General features: G+C 47.0%; 1 protein-coding gene across 4 annotated transcripts in view; it reads left to right on the top strand.

Annotated features, from left to right (window-relative positions):
* The window catches only part of PLXNA4 (plexin A4), a 429648-nt gene that overhangs the window by 273622 nt on the left and 141511 nt on the right, over positions 1–14515 (top strand). For all 4 annotated transcript variants that reach the window (XM_088165989.1, XM_088165988.1, XM_014882536.2 and 1 more), the window contains exon 5: positions 4028–4128. In XM_088165989.1, the coding sequence (XP_088022115.1) occupies positions 4028–4128 (101 nt within the window). The remainder of the gene's footprint in view (positions 1–4027; positions 4129–14515) is intronic.

Raw genomic sequence — 14515 nt, 5'->3', positions numbered from 1 at the left:
TCCAGTGCAGCTCCTGGCCCTGCACAAACACCCCAACAATCCCACCCTGTGCATCCCTCAGAGCTTTGTCCAAATGTTTCTGGAGCTCTGGGAGCCTTGGGAATGTGCCCATTCCCTGGGGAGCCTGGGCAGTGCTCACCACCCTCGGGGGGCAGAACCTTTTCCTGATATCCTGTATTTTCCTAATATATAGGGTATAAGCCCTGAGAACAACAGCAGTCTGTTCTTACATCCATACATTGATCTGAGGCTGAAATATCAGTGAAGCTGTGCCCACTGCAGGAACATTAATTATTCCAAATTGACTCTTAATGCCCCAAAATGAAGGGCACTTTCCTTTTCTACTCCTGCTGAATCCCTGGTTATATCTGGACAGCACTCTCAGGCACGTGGTGGATTCTTGGAGTTGTCCTGTGCAGGGCTAAGGATTGAACTTCAATGATCCTTGTGGGTCCCTTCCAGCTCAGGATATTCCAGAATTCTGTGATATTTGCTGCAAAATGTTTGAATCCAGGTTTCACTCCCACAAAGAACCAGGGGTAGGGACCCTCACCAAGGCTGGGAAAGAACCTTGAAGAGTTTGTCAGACATTCCAAGGATGGAGAAGGGGTGGAAGGAGTAACCAGAGCCTGGTTTGCCATGGAGATTTCCACCTCCAGCCCTGCCTGGTCCCTTCATCCAAGGCTCTGTACCTGGGAGGCTGCATGGACTTCCCTTTTCTGATATTTTAGTGGCAGCACAAAAAGCTGGCTGCTCCCTGCAGGAACACAGTCAGCTCTCAAACCCTTCAACATGGAAAGCTGAGCTGAATTAATTACAGTTTATGTTAAAAAAAGGAAAATAAGACCTCTGATGTGCCTTATTTCCTCACTGTTCTTCCTCTTTTCAGCAGACAACCCTTAGGTGGCTTTTCTTTCAGTTGCAGCTCCTTTGTTTTTTGTGGTTTCTTTCTTCATTAATTGGAAGGTCTGACACTTCCAGCCCAAGACATTTATCAGCGTGGTACAGTTTTAATTAATCTCACAATAAAGCTGCTAGGGGTGAACTCATGAAAAGACTTTTAGGGCAGGAATAATGCACATGGTGACACGGGACACACTCTGGTGGGAATGACAGGATTTGGGATGTGGGAAGCTCGTGGCACATCCCAGTGGGCTCTGGGGCAGCAGAACAAGCCAGGTGTGCTCCTAAAAACAGCTCATATCCCACAAAATATACCCAAACACACTGAAAAGGAAACATTTCTGCAGAGATGAAGATCCTGGTTCCCAGTAGGTTCCTCCTGCCAATGGAATAAGCTTGGATATCTTTTGATGGCTAATTAACTAATAAGAATAAAACATACAGAGACCTCCTTTTATCTACTCTTTCTTTATAACAATTTGCCAAGAAATGGCAAATTTCAGTCCTTTAGGACTTCTTTCTTGTACCTATATCAGAGCCACAAGTGGATTTTGACTCTGAACATTCAAGCCAGCATCACCAGGTGCTGGAAAAGTTCATTTTCTGATCTAAACTCCTTAACCAAGGCTCACTTCTATCAGACAGGTGCAAACTGGCTCAGAAATGAGGTTGGATGGAACTTTCTAGAGCTAATGAGGATAAATCAAGCAGCACCATATGTCAAATTGAGGGTGGTTTGGGTGGGAACTGCAGAGCCAAACCCAACTGTGCTCACAAAATTCTAATTAACAGGTGGGAATTGCATCTGGATTGAGGAATGGCAGTTTTAAAGTCTTTCAAAACTAAATTATCTGCTTTTTCTTCGAATCCTCTGGTGGTCACAGTGCAGACATGGCCAAGCTTGATGTGGTGGAGATAAAATAACTCACAATATATTTTTCTCAGGTGGAAATAAGAGGTGGAAATGGCCAACATAATAAATTATAATGCCTCCACCTTTTGGTATCTTCTTGTAAAAAAAATTATGTCTTTTTGGAATTTGGATTCAACACAGACTATTGGGTTCAACAAGTTTAATTGGGTGAAACCCTGAGGCATAAAATTTATTCTTCATGAATAGGTGATACCTTCTTGATCAGAAGCTTAAGGAAGGTGGAACAACCTCATTCATGGCCAAACAACTTTAATTTTTTATAGAATCTTGCAAAAGATCTTTAAGATCACCAAACCCAACCATTAATTCACCACTGCCAAGGCCATCATAATTAGAGAAGTCTGAGTTATTCTCTCCCTGTCTTGTTCTTCTAACTTTTCATGCTCTGTGATCTGTTCTGATTACGTTTTTATGCTCATGGCAATCTATTCAGTTGAGAAAAGTGAGTTTGTCTTGGTTTTTGTTTGAGTTTTTTCCTCCCCTTTCTCACTTTTTCATTAAAGGCTTTCAGTAGCCACAGTTGGTTCCTCTGGGTGGCTTGGCACAGGCAGTGGTGCAATGGTAAATAAACCCCATCGTGTTTCTACCTGAAGTTTTCTAAAGCTTCTGCCACTTGCCAGAGGCAAAACTGCACGTTTTCAGCTTTTGCTTATAGACTATCAACTGGGATTTGTGGGTAGGGGCGAGAAAAACAATTTCTGATACAGCCAGAAAAGGTCTTCATACAGAACTGGAATTTAGCCTGATATATATTTATATTGAAATTTTAAAAAAAAATTAAAAACCAATTCTTGGTTCATTTACAGACACAGTCAAGATGGATCTTAGTCTGTCACTGCACAGCTCAAACTCTCCTGAATGTTGTGCCAAGTAAAAAAAAAAAATGTCCCTGGGATCCAGGTGTATTCCCTCATCATTTGTCAGGAGTAACTGTTCTGCAGTTTGGAGCTGGCAGCTCTCAGAGGTGTTTCATCAGGATAATTCCACACTCTGTCATCTGAGGGAATAAACTCTCCCTGCTGACAGGAACTGGGGTGAAGACACCAGCAATTGACTGGATATTACAGAAGCTCTCTGAAGCTTATTCAATGGGAAAGGGACTATCAGGTCATTGGGCCCAAATTGTGTGTTTGGCTTCAAAAGCTGAGAGGGGCTTAGAAAACCTAAGAGGAATCAAAAGCACTGGTCTGTGAGACAGGAGGTCAGGCTGGGCAGTCCCTTCAGCCTTTGAAACCTCTCGCTGAAATACTTTAATTAAAAAGGAAAAATAAAAGGAAAATAGATGATAAAATGTGATATTTTGGCAGTACATGGGTGTTTCAGGTCCTACTTTAATTCCTTCTGAGCTGCAAAAGCACGGCCACAGCAAGAAAATATCCAGCCTGGTAGCCTTTGTCCTTTCCTGGTGGGAGCAACCTGTCCAGGGATGGGACAAGTGATGGCTGGAAAGATGCACAGGCAATGGGGAGTGGAGCTAAGGCTTTCCTGGGACCAGCAGTGGTGGTGGCAGGAGGTCATGGGAGGGAGACAAAGACATCACAAGACCTCAGCTCTCACAGGAAGCCAGAAAGCAACAGAATCAAAAACCAGAGAGATCAATGAGATCCAGGGAGTTTAACTTGCTGCAGGAGATCTCCTGTTGTCCAGTTGAAATGAATCTATTTGATTTCAAGATACCACATCCCCAGAGCCTGCCTGATGTGCTGATTGCTGGGAAATCCTGCAAGTGAAGTCTATGAGATCCAGGGGATTTAACTTGCTGCAGAAGATCTGCTGTTGAAATGAATCAATTTCATTTCAAGGTACCACATCCCCACAGCCTGGCTGATTGGCTGATTGCTGGGAAATCCTACAAGTGATTTGGCAATGGATGAAGGGGTTCAGGGAGAGGGAAAGGCCACAGGGGATGTGGACCAGGATGTGGACAGGGAGTGCAGGAGGCTGAGCTCTGGAGAAAACCATCCACATCCACATCCACATTCACATCCACATCCACATCCACATCCACATCCACATTCACATCCACATCCACATCCACATCCACATCCACATCCCTCTGCCATGCACATCCCTCTGCCTGCCCAGCCCTTCCTGCGGGAGGACAGGCACCAGGGGAAGGGGACAGGGAGGGTGGCACCTCCACCAAGCTGTTCTGAGCAGGCTGACAGGTTGTTCCCTTTCCTCCCGCAGCTCACCAGGGTGCCCGTGGAGTCGTGCAGCCAGCATGAAACCTGCAGCGAGTGCCTGGGCTCGGGGGACCCCCACTGTGGATGGTGTGTGCTCCATAACACGTGAGTACCTGCTGGGGGGGGGGGGGTCTGCCACCATCCCAGCCCTCCTGCCCCATCACCTGGGCACAGGGGATGCCTGGAGAGGTCACCTGGACAGAGTTAAAGGAATAAAGTGGGGATTTATTAAAAAGCCTTCAAAGGATTCACTTTGGGCAGTGCAAGAGCCCGGCCATGGCTACACCCAAGATGGATCCCAGTCATGAGTTTTCACACTTTTATAAGTTTTGGTTCATTTCCATATTGGGGTTCATTGTCCAATTCCAGCTCCAGGTTCTGCAGTCCCATCCTCCCACATTGCTCTCCTCAATTCACTGTTGATTGCACTTTTTGTATAAATTACACTTTTTATACCCAAAGCTGCAGTGGTGTCCTTGGTTCTGGGGCTGGAAAAGGATTGTTTTGTGTGACTGAGCTGTGAAGGGAACTTGCTGACACCTTTATATGAAATTCAGAGTTATATACTAATGCAGAACAGAATCTGGAAAATATGAAAGCTAAAACTTTAGGCATCAAGGTAGATGGGGAAAATGCTGTCTCAGTCCTTGGCTGAGCCAGGTACCTCCAAAAAAGTCTCTGGCATTTGCTGGGGAGAGACTTTGCTTAATATGAAGGAGGTTTTTTTGGAAGATGAGGGAAAAGAAGAGTGGTAGAGGCTGGGCAGAGCTTCTCCCCTGCTTGATCCACAGTTCGCTGACTGCACCAGCAAAGCAGCCTGATGAGTTTTGAATTCAACACTCCAGCAGCTCTTCTCTGGGTCACATTTTCCTGGTGGTTTCCATTCCATTCAAGGGAATGACCATTAGTCCTTATCTCAGCACCTCCAGTTTGAACCTCTCCACTTTTGGACTCGTTGTGATCTCCATCACCCTTAGAGAGGAATCAGTAAACAACCAGTAAACAACATGGGATCCACTCCAAGGTGGTTTTCATTGGGACCTTATGGTTTAACAGGCCAAGCAGGGGCCTCATTCCCCTCTCCCATTATTTTGTTGTACTCACAAGGAGTGCTGGATTCAGGTGTCCTCAATATTGGGATATCAGTTCATTGTTTTTCCTTGTTTTTTAATGATGCTGTCGATGCCGAAGCTGCCTCTCTGCAGCCTTTCCCTGTGATCTCCTCCTGCCAAAGCCCTGGAGAGGGAGGTGCTGGCTTGGCTGAGCCCTGGCTCTGAGTGGCAGGGAGGTCTCATTTGCCAAGCCCCTCTCAGCAGTGGCTGGATCTGTCTGACCCAAGGCTCCAGCTGAGAGTGGCTCTGCAGGGTGTTGTCACTCCAAACCTCACGGTGTCCTTGGCAGCCTTGGAGGGTTTTTCTGATGGGCCCTGCTCTTGCAGTGTGTTGATTTCCTCCCTCTGAGTTCACCTGAATTCTTCCTGTTGAGCTGCAAACTCTCCAGGTGGAGACAGGGATCCAGGTGAAGTGATAGACTTTGCTAGCTCTCCTTGCTGGAACAGAAGGGAGCAAACCTGGACCACATTCCAACCTTCTGTTGATGCTCTGAATGTTCTGCTTCTGTCAGCTTGTGTGACCCTCATCCAAAACTACTTCAGTCTGCCTAGTTTCAAATCCAATCTGGGGGATCCATCCCAAAACACGTCCAAAAATGTGACTCATGCTCTGGGATTGTTCAAGAGAACCTTGGCAAACCAGTCCTGAATTGTGGTGTGGTGGGTAAGAGCCCGGAAAACTTTCATCCTGCTGACCTGAGGATATTTCCATTTGATACAGAGCTTTGGAATGTGTTCCCATCCCATCTCATCCTGCATCCATCCTCCAGGACACCTTGTGTTTGCTGTCAGTGAAGGGACAGCACAGAGATGTGCAAGCAGCACAGAAAGGCGTGAATTTGTTCACTGAATGTATCACAGCAATGCTGGATATTTCATCTCCTTGCATCCAGGGTCAGAGGCAACAAACAATCAAAACATGCAGCAGTAAATCCCAAAAAATAGAGAGAAGGGGCACAGACAGCTGCAGAGTGTGCAGCAGCTCATCCTGAGGAGTATTGAAATGAAATGGAGGGTGATGGGTGGGGTTGGCAGATTCAACAGGGTTAAAAGAAAAAAAACAATCTCTGTGCAGAGGGATCCTTGAAGGAGAAGTGTGGCTGGAGGCTAGACCTGGCTGATGGCAGTGTCCCCATCACTTAACCTCTGATTCCTTATCTGGAAAGGAGAAACACCTCTTATTTATGTACCTCGCAGCAGGGTCACTGAGGTTGATTCCCTGTGGGGTTTTTGGAAGCACTTTGAAGGCAAATGTTATCAAATCCTGCTTCAAGTCTGTTGCTTCCCTGCAGTTTTCCTCACAGTTAAGGAATCTGATTTTCAGTCCTAGTTTGGGAGGGGGTTTCAGTGCAGGCTCAGGTTTTTTTTCCTTTCTGAGTCTCAGTTTCTTCATCCTTTTGGGCAGCCCTGAGAGCAAAGGAGCCAATTACATCCCACTCAACAAATTTTGGCTACACAGGATATTCAGGGTAAGGACACTGGAATACTGAGTCTCTAATTAGAAATTTTTGCACATCACAACCCCTCAAGACTCATTAACAGACTTTTCCTCAAGTGGGATACATCATCAACAACTCCTGCACGAGGATCCCTGGGGGAAAATGCCATAAACATTTCCCCTCCTGGCTGCTAACCCTTCCCTCTTCCCTCCCAGTCAGGAATCCCAGGGGATTCCAGTGCAAGGCTGAATCCAGACATGTGGGAGCTGGTGGAAGGTATGGAGGAGGCAGCTGGGCCAGGTTTGGGTAGAGTGGGGCTGGGAGCCAGGATTGTGGGCAAAGCCACGCTGTTCCCTCATCCTCCTCCAGTACAAACCATCAACAGGACCAGTGGTGGGCTGGGAGACAGGTGGAGACTTCCCAATGGGTTACAGCATTTTTTTTTTGTGTCTTTTCTATGCACACTTCTCTTATTTTGGGATTTTCCCTCCAAGTGCTGATGCAACCCCTCTTCCCCAGACCCCCATTCCCCACTGTCCTCATCTCCCACCACCTGAGAGGTGCAGGGACTGCTCCCCATCCATCTTTTCCCAGCAGAGCTGGGCTGTCTGTGCCGAGGGCAGCGTGCCAGGGCTGGGGAATCGATTTCCACAGCTCTGCTGTCCTAACCTTACACCGAGAAACTCGAGTCCTCTGAGAGGGAGAGGCAGACAGACCCACAGACGGCTGCAGGAGAGAGGGGGGAGGATTGATTGGCTTCTGCCCCGAGCAGAGGAGCTGATACAGAGCAGGTCACCAGAGCTTTCCATCTCTGTATCTTCACCCCCATCTTGTCCCCCCCTCTCTTTCCCAGCTCTGCTCCCTCCCAAGCTCTGCTCAGGCCTCTTTAGGCAGTGATGAATCATTTACTCAGTGTAAATTGAAAATGTGGCTCTCTGGGGGAGGGAGAGGGGCTGGGGATGGACCAGGCTGCAAAGCTGGCACTCGGTGCCTGCTGCAAGGTCACAGCAATGTCACAGCCAGGACAGGGGCTGCAGAGAGGGGTGAGAGAAAAGCAAAGTGTTCTGCAACCCTGAAATGAATTCAGCAGCTTCCTCCTGTGTCTGATGCAGCACTGTCCAAAGATGCCACCCAAATCTGACCAGTCTCCTAAACCCCTGGCAAGTTACTCCTGCCTCACCCATATCCAAGATCCTAAGAGCCCTCCTAATTCTAGATTGGATATTTGGAAGAAATTCTTCCCTGTGATGGTGGGGAAGCCCTGGCACAGGTTGCTCAGAGAAGCTGTGGCTGTGCCATCCCTGGAAATGTCCAAGGCCAGTTTGGATGGGCTTGGAACACCCTGGGATAGTGGAAGGTGTTCCTGCCCAAGGCAGGGGTGGAATTGGATGATTTTGAGGGTCCCTTCCAATCAAACCATTCTGTTATTCTATGTACACTCACTGGTCCATCTGCATGTGGTCACCATGCAGGTTTTCAGCCCTGCACAGCATCCCTGGGTTGTGTTTAACACCTCAGCCTAGCCATAAGAATGGAAATTTGGGGCAGAAAATCAGCGTCCCTATAGGGAAGGGCAACATTTTATTACAGGGAAATCCTCTGCTGGGTGCAAAAAGACCTGTCCCAGGCTCTGCTGTGTTAGTGACACTCCTAGAGTTTGGTTTTTCTGCCTCATTTCATCCCATTCAACATCCATCTAATTCCAGGAGGAATAGCTGAACACACACAAGCTGTCCTTAAGGAGGATGCACCCCCAGGCACCAGCCTCCTTCTGCTCTGGAATCTGCCCTTGCAGGTCTGGGGACTCCTTGGCTGGCAGGTCATTAATTGCAATCAGAGAGGGAAACAGTCCCATTTTCTGCAAGAACTTGTGATATTTCAAAACTTTTTTTTTTTTCCCCTCCAGCTCTCAGTGGCCAATTATTTTTTTAATAAGAAATGTTCTTGAAAGCTGTTCTGGAAGGGGCTGATTCCATTTAGTAATTGGAGAATGATTCATTTGGACTTCGGAAGTCCTCGTTTTGGGGTTTGATTTCAGTTTTTAGCAAATTGCTTGAGATTTCAAAATAAAAAGTCATTCTGAAAGGAAGCATTATTATTTTTTTTAAATTTTATTTTTATTTTTCCATTAGAGTGAAACATTTGGGCATCTGTGATTTCTTTCTCCCCCAGAAGTCTTTACCAGCCCTAGAGACTGAGCAAAGCAGTCAACAAGCTCTGTTGGTTTAGAGGAGCTGACATTTGCTGTGCAGGGAACAGGGGTTGTTTAAGCATCTCCAGTCTGTCCTGCTTGGAGATACCAGAGCCAGGAGCTGGCTCTGCTCCCTGCACTCCTCTGCTCAGCTCTGAGGAGCTGCTGGTGTCCTCTGTGTGTCCTTCTGGCACCCAGAGCCTCCCCAAGGCACCCCAGCTGCCTTTGCAGAGCACACAGCAGATCCTGCTGCTCCTGAACCTTGAGAATAGGATCCTGTGGCTTCCTGAAGATATCCTCACCCCATCCTCACCCCGTGGAATCACCCACCCCAGTGACATCAGACTCTCACATCTGGGCCACACCAGTCACCTTCCTGGGTGCCTTTGGCTCTGGGTTAGCCAAGGGATGGCCAAAATCTCCCCCACACCATTCCTCAGGTGCAGCTGGTCTGGATTAACTGGATCCCTGCTGTTATAAAACACACCAGAAGCCATAGGGGAATTTTTTGGTTTCCCAACAATAAACCAGCCCTGTTCAGAGGGGGTTGATGCCATTCTCTGGCAGCACACACCACCCCAGTGTGTGGGAGTGACCCTCCTCATCCTCCTGCTCTCCACCCCTTCACTTGGACAACTCATACACTGTTGAACCCCCAAACCTGGGATTTTTGAGCTTTCTGTGCTTTCTGGCACTGACCCCCAGGAGAACACTGCTTTTGACCTGAGGCCTTGGATGGAGAAGGCTTCCAAATTTGAGTGGTGGAGTTAAAATCACAGATGTGTAGTTAAATAAAAGTGTGTGATTTCACATGGTGAAGGTCTTAAATTTGAAGTTTTTATAGTATAGTAATAAGTACAGAATAAGATAAATTATTTTAGGTAGTATCTCTTTTAGTGTTCATCTTCCTTCTTCTTCATGGGTTTCAGGCAGTAGTTTCTTGTTAGTCAGTCAGTCAGTATCACACTAAGGGTCATGAAAAGTTAGTTCTTAGGTTAAAAGAATAAATAATAAAAGTGTTAATTCTCTATTAGACTGTTTGACTTTAAGAGACCTTGTAACAACTGAATCTTCCTCCATTTTCCTCTCTCCTAGCAGGTAGATAGAAGTGCTGTTGAATGCTCTGTACTTTTTAATATGATTTAATAAACAGCCAAGCCCAAACACAAAAAAAAATCCGTTTCCTTTGGGTACTTTTTAATCCTAGCTCTGAGTGAAACACACCCTTAAACTACAACTCTCCTTTCTAACACGATATAAAGGGGGAAAAAAAAAATAAAGCATTTAAACACAAGCTGTTTTCTAGAGATCACCGTGGAGGGGGAGGGAAGTTTGTTACCCATACTGAGACTCACTGCTAGACCAGGAGGAAAAAAAAAAAAAAAAAGGGAAAAGTTCCAAAGTGCAGCTCGGGGTGCCTGGGCTCAGCAGGAAACCTGATGCACTGCCTCTGGCAGAGCTCATTGATCGTCCCTGGCTTCCACTTTCTTGGTCAAAGTCTTCTGAACCACCAGAGAGTCTCAGGTAACCCCAGCTGCCTACACAGGCTGCAATAAGACCTTCCTTGAAGGGTCTTTTTCTTCTTTGACTTTCTGCTGTCTGAAAGCCCGTGACTCTTTCAGGCTGAAGGATTTTGTTCTTTCTTTTTCCCTTTTTTTACCTCCTTGTTTTTTTGCTTCCCAGTCTTTTCCTCCTGTGCTGCTTCTGAAAGGAGCTGTGTGGGTCAGGCTTCAGAGACCCAACAAGGCAGGAATTTGGAATATCACACCCACCCCTGGGCCACTCTGAGCTTTAGCAGCGAGAAAAGAGGGATTTCCTGACTCTTGCAAGGGTTTGTGATCCTACAAACCCTCAGATATCCCTGCCTTGTACTCCCCGTGCTGCTTTGTCCCAAGGTGCAAACTGCAGTCCCTCCAATAAGGCAGAAATTTGGAGGTGTTTTGCATTTGCCTGGAATGATTAAAAAAAAACATAGAATCAGGGAATATCTTGAGCTAGAAGGGACATCAAGGTCCAACTGCTGGCCCTGCACAGAACAGCCCCAAAAATCACACCAGGTGCCTGAGAGTGTTTTCCAAACTCTTGTTGAGCTCTGGCAGGGTTGGTGCCATCACCACATTCCTGGAGAGGCTTTTGCAGTGCCTGACACCCTCTGGGTCTCACAATCACGGCTGGAGCCATTTTTAAAGAAAATCTTTCTCCATCCTTTCCTGCCCCAACATTGTCCTGCCATGGGACAGCTCTTGAAGCCTTCTACCTTTGCACAGTTGGCAAAGGTACCTGAAAATTGTCCTAATCCTCCTGAGGATGGAGCAGCCACATGGAGAATATGATTTCCACCTCAAATCCTGCTTTTCCTTGGAAATCTGTGCCCAGCTGGACTGTGCCTCCCCATGAGAGAGGAGGCTCAGAGCTACTTCAGTTGTTAAGTTCAACACCCTGGTGTGTCCGAGGTATTTGTGGACATTTCTCACTGCAAAGGAGAGTTCCAGTTCTGTGCTGCTTCATGATGGGAAGAAAAACATAAATGCTGGGAAGGAAAGCAATTCCAGGAAATCTGAAGCTTTTAATTTGGTTTTAAAGTCTCCAGTCATTTGTTTGGCAGTCAGTGGTGGCAAAGTCAGGAATGAATGAGCTTGGTTTGACTCCTCCCAGGTCACAGCTGGCCTGAGAACCCCTTCCACCTGACAGCAGGGGAAAGTGGAGTCACCTTCCCAAAACTGGCCTTGGCACAGGGCAATTCCCACTTCTTCCCAGGCAGCTGTGGAAACTGGAGCTGGTGATTCAGAGGGAAAGAGCAGCAGGGGATCATCAAAGTGCCCTGAGCCCATGGAATGTCTGATCTGCCTGCTGAGGTACAGCTGAAGTGCCCATCCCTTCACACCTTTGGAGCTCAGGGAATATGAGATAGGGAAATGTGACAGTTCTGCAATGGCCTTTGGAAATGAGGAAATAGCCCCAAATGTGACATTTCTGCAATGGCCTTTTGGAATGAGGTTGGGCTCTCAGACCAGGGAGGAGAAGGAGGAAATTCTGGGCTGTTGATGGTGATACAGCCCTGAGTGAATCAGAGGCTCCTGGGAATCCTGCTTCTCTACAGCCAACATTGAATAAACCCCTCTGAACCAGATCTGAGCAGATCCCCCGTCCTGGAGAACAGACCCATGGCTGTGTCCATTCCCTAAATGCCATGGTGTCCCTTTTGGGAACACTTTCCCTGCTCTGGTGAGCTGAGCAGTGCAGGCAGAGCTGTGCCCTTCACAGGTTGATTATCTCAGTGCCTGTACCTGCCTGAGGCATCTCAGGGACAGCACTGGGCACTGTGGGCCATAAGACGCAGGCGTGTGGTAAATGTGTTTTGATAACAACCTTTCCTTTGATTAGCTTATTTTGCTAGAGGGCAGTGGGGAAGGGTGGGAAGATAATTAGTTTGTGCAGTGGGTTCCAGCAGAAGCTTTCTCCTCGTGCAGCCCTGTGAGTTTGGTGTCCTACTTGGGATTTGTCTCCGTCACAGGAACATTGGCAGCTCAGGTTTAGCGTTGCAGAGAGTTCAGCCCCTGCAGGGAAAGGTCTCTGGGTGAAAAATCTACATATCCCACAGGAGAGGGAACAGGGACAGGGGAAAACTGCATGGCCACCCCGAACAGCCTTAAAAATCTAAAAAATCAGGTGTGCACTGGAGCTGAGATGCAGTTACAGGGACTGTCACACAGAACGAGTATTCCCTGACTTGAATTGACAGAGCCAGCAGGGAGATTCAGACCTCAAGAAGCAGCAAAATAAAGGATAATTCAGGTGCTTAAACACAGATATATCGAGAATATAAGGAGACTTTTGAATTACAGTGTTTTTACGTACACAAAGAATTCAATTTAGTGAATCCCTGCTGTGTGCTGCAACAGGGGAACATCAGGTGTGAGATGTTCACCTGGGGCTGACAAATATGACAGAGTCTACTTTTCTTCTGGAGGATAAGGTGGGGTCCTGAGGACAACCTAAGTGACTTTAGAGCTCTGTATGTTGGCAACACAATAGAGCCTAACTCCAGTTTGGGATGTTCTTCCTTGTTCTTCCCTTCAACTACTTAATTAGTGGCTTGTTTTTATTTTCTTTTGTCTTTACTCAGAGTCAAGATTAAAAACATGAAGGAGACAAATTTCTTGTGTTTGGACTTGGTTGTTTATTACATCTTATCTAAAGTACAGAGAGTTCTGCAACACTTCTAGCTACCACCTAAAAGTATACAAAATGGAGCTGAATCTAGCTAGTTTCAAGGCCTTTAAAACTAAATAGTCTAATAAAGAGCTAACATCTGTATTATTTATATTTTTGACCTACTAACTAAATACTTGTGCCCTGCAGTGTAGCACTATTTAACTAAAAGCTACTACTTGAAAACATGAAGAAGAAGGAAGAGGACAGAAAGAGACAACACCTCAAAACCTCTATTTTGTTTTATACCTATTACTATATTCTAAAACCCTTACATTTAAAACCCTTCACTATGTGAAATCACACACCTCTGTTCTAAGTACACACCCATGATTTTAACTCCATCACTCAAATTTGGAGTCCTTTTCCAAGACCCTAAGTCAAAAGCAGTGTTCTCCAGGGGGTCAGTGCTAGAAAGCACAGAAAGCTCAAAACTCCCAGGCTCCTCTTCCCTCTCAAATTGTCAGAAAGGACAAAATTCCATGGGTTTTGCAACATGACCACTCCTCCCATGAATTTTGAAGTCTTGCAATGCCCTAATTTCAGCGAAGCAGGGCCAGGCTTTGCTGCAGGGCTGTGGCACTCAGTGAGTGTCAGGGAATGTCGATGGTTCAGGGAGCTGTCACAGTCGCTGGGCTGTTTTTAGGGAATCTCTCTCTTTTGGGGAATCTGTCTTGCTGTCAGGTGCCTCTGCAGCCAATGAGCTGCCAATGAGGGAAAATGGCACATGAAAAGAGCCCTCCCCAGGATGGGGGGACATCAGCCTTGTGCTGCCACTGCTGCTCCTGTGGCATTCCATCGGTCACAGGTCTCAGAAGGGAATGGAGCAGGGGAGGAGTTCCTCCTAAAGAAAAGCACAGCAAACCTTTAAGGTGTGTCTTTATCCAGCCTCAGTCTCTCCATGGATCTGCACACACTCCTGCCCATAAATTCAGGCCATCAGAGAATCATTAGTGTGGGAAGAACCCTTCAAAAATCATCCCATTCCAACCCCTGCCATGGGCAGGGACACCTTCCACTGTCCCAGGGTGCTCCAAGCCCCATCCAGCCTGGCCTTGGACACTTCCAGGGATCCAGGGGCAGCCACAGCTTCTCTGGGCACCCTGTGCCAGGAGCTCACCACCCTCACTGCCAGGAATTCCTTCCCAATTCCTTCCCAGTCACCCAAAATCCCTTTATGCCACCAGCACAGTCTTTAACTCTCCCTGTTTCTCCCACATCCCCCTGCACTTCATCCCCCAAGCAGATTTGCAGAGATTGATGCTTTCCCCTTTGACTTCTGTAGCAGGGAGATTTTTTTTTTTTTTTTTTTAATTTTTGGATACTTTTGGATGCAAAAATCGAGTGTTTTTGGAACTGTCTCCGCAATGGTCAATGGTCACAGCATGAAATCTGCCAGAGCTCAGGAAGAGTTTGGGCAACACTCCCAGGCACAGGGGGGGATTTTTGGGGTGTTCTGTGCACGAGTTGGACTTGATGATCCTTGTGGGTCCCTTCCAGCTCAGGATTCCCTTCCAAGCAGAACTGTGATCCTGGAGG

The sequence above is a fragment of the Sturnus vulgaris genome, chromosome 5, assembly GCF_052056855.1.
Source record: "Sturnus vulgaris isolate bStuVul1 chromosome 5, bStuVul1.hap1, whole genome shotgun sequence".
Taxonomy (NCBI): Eukaryota; Metazoa; Chordata; class Aves; order Passeriformes; family Sturnidae; genus Sturnus; species Sturnus vulgaris.
This window is presented reverse-complemented; position numbering and strand designations above follow the sequence as displayed.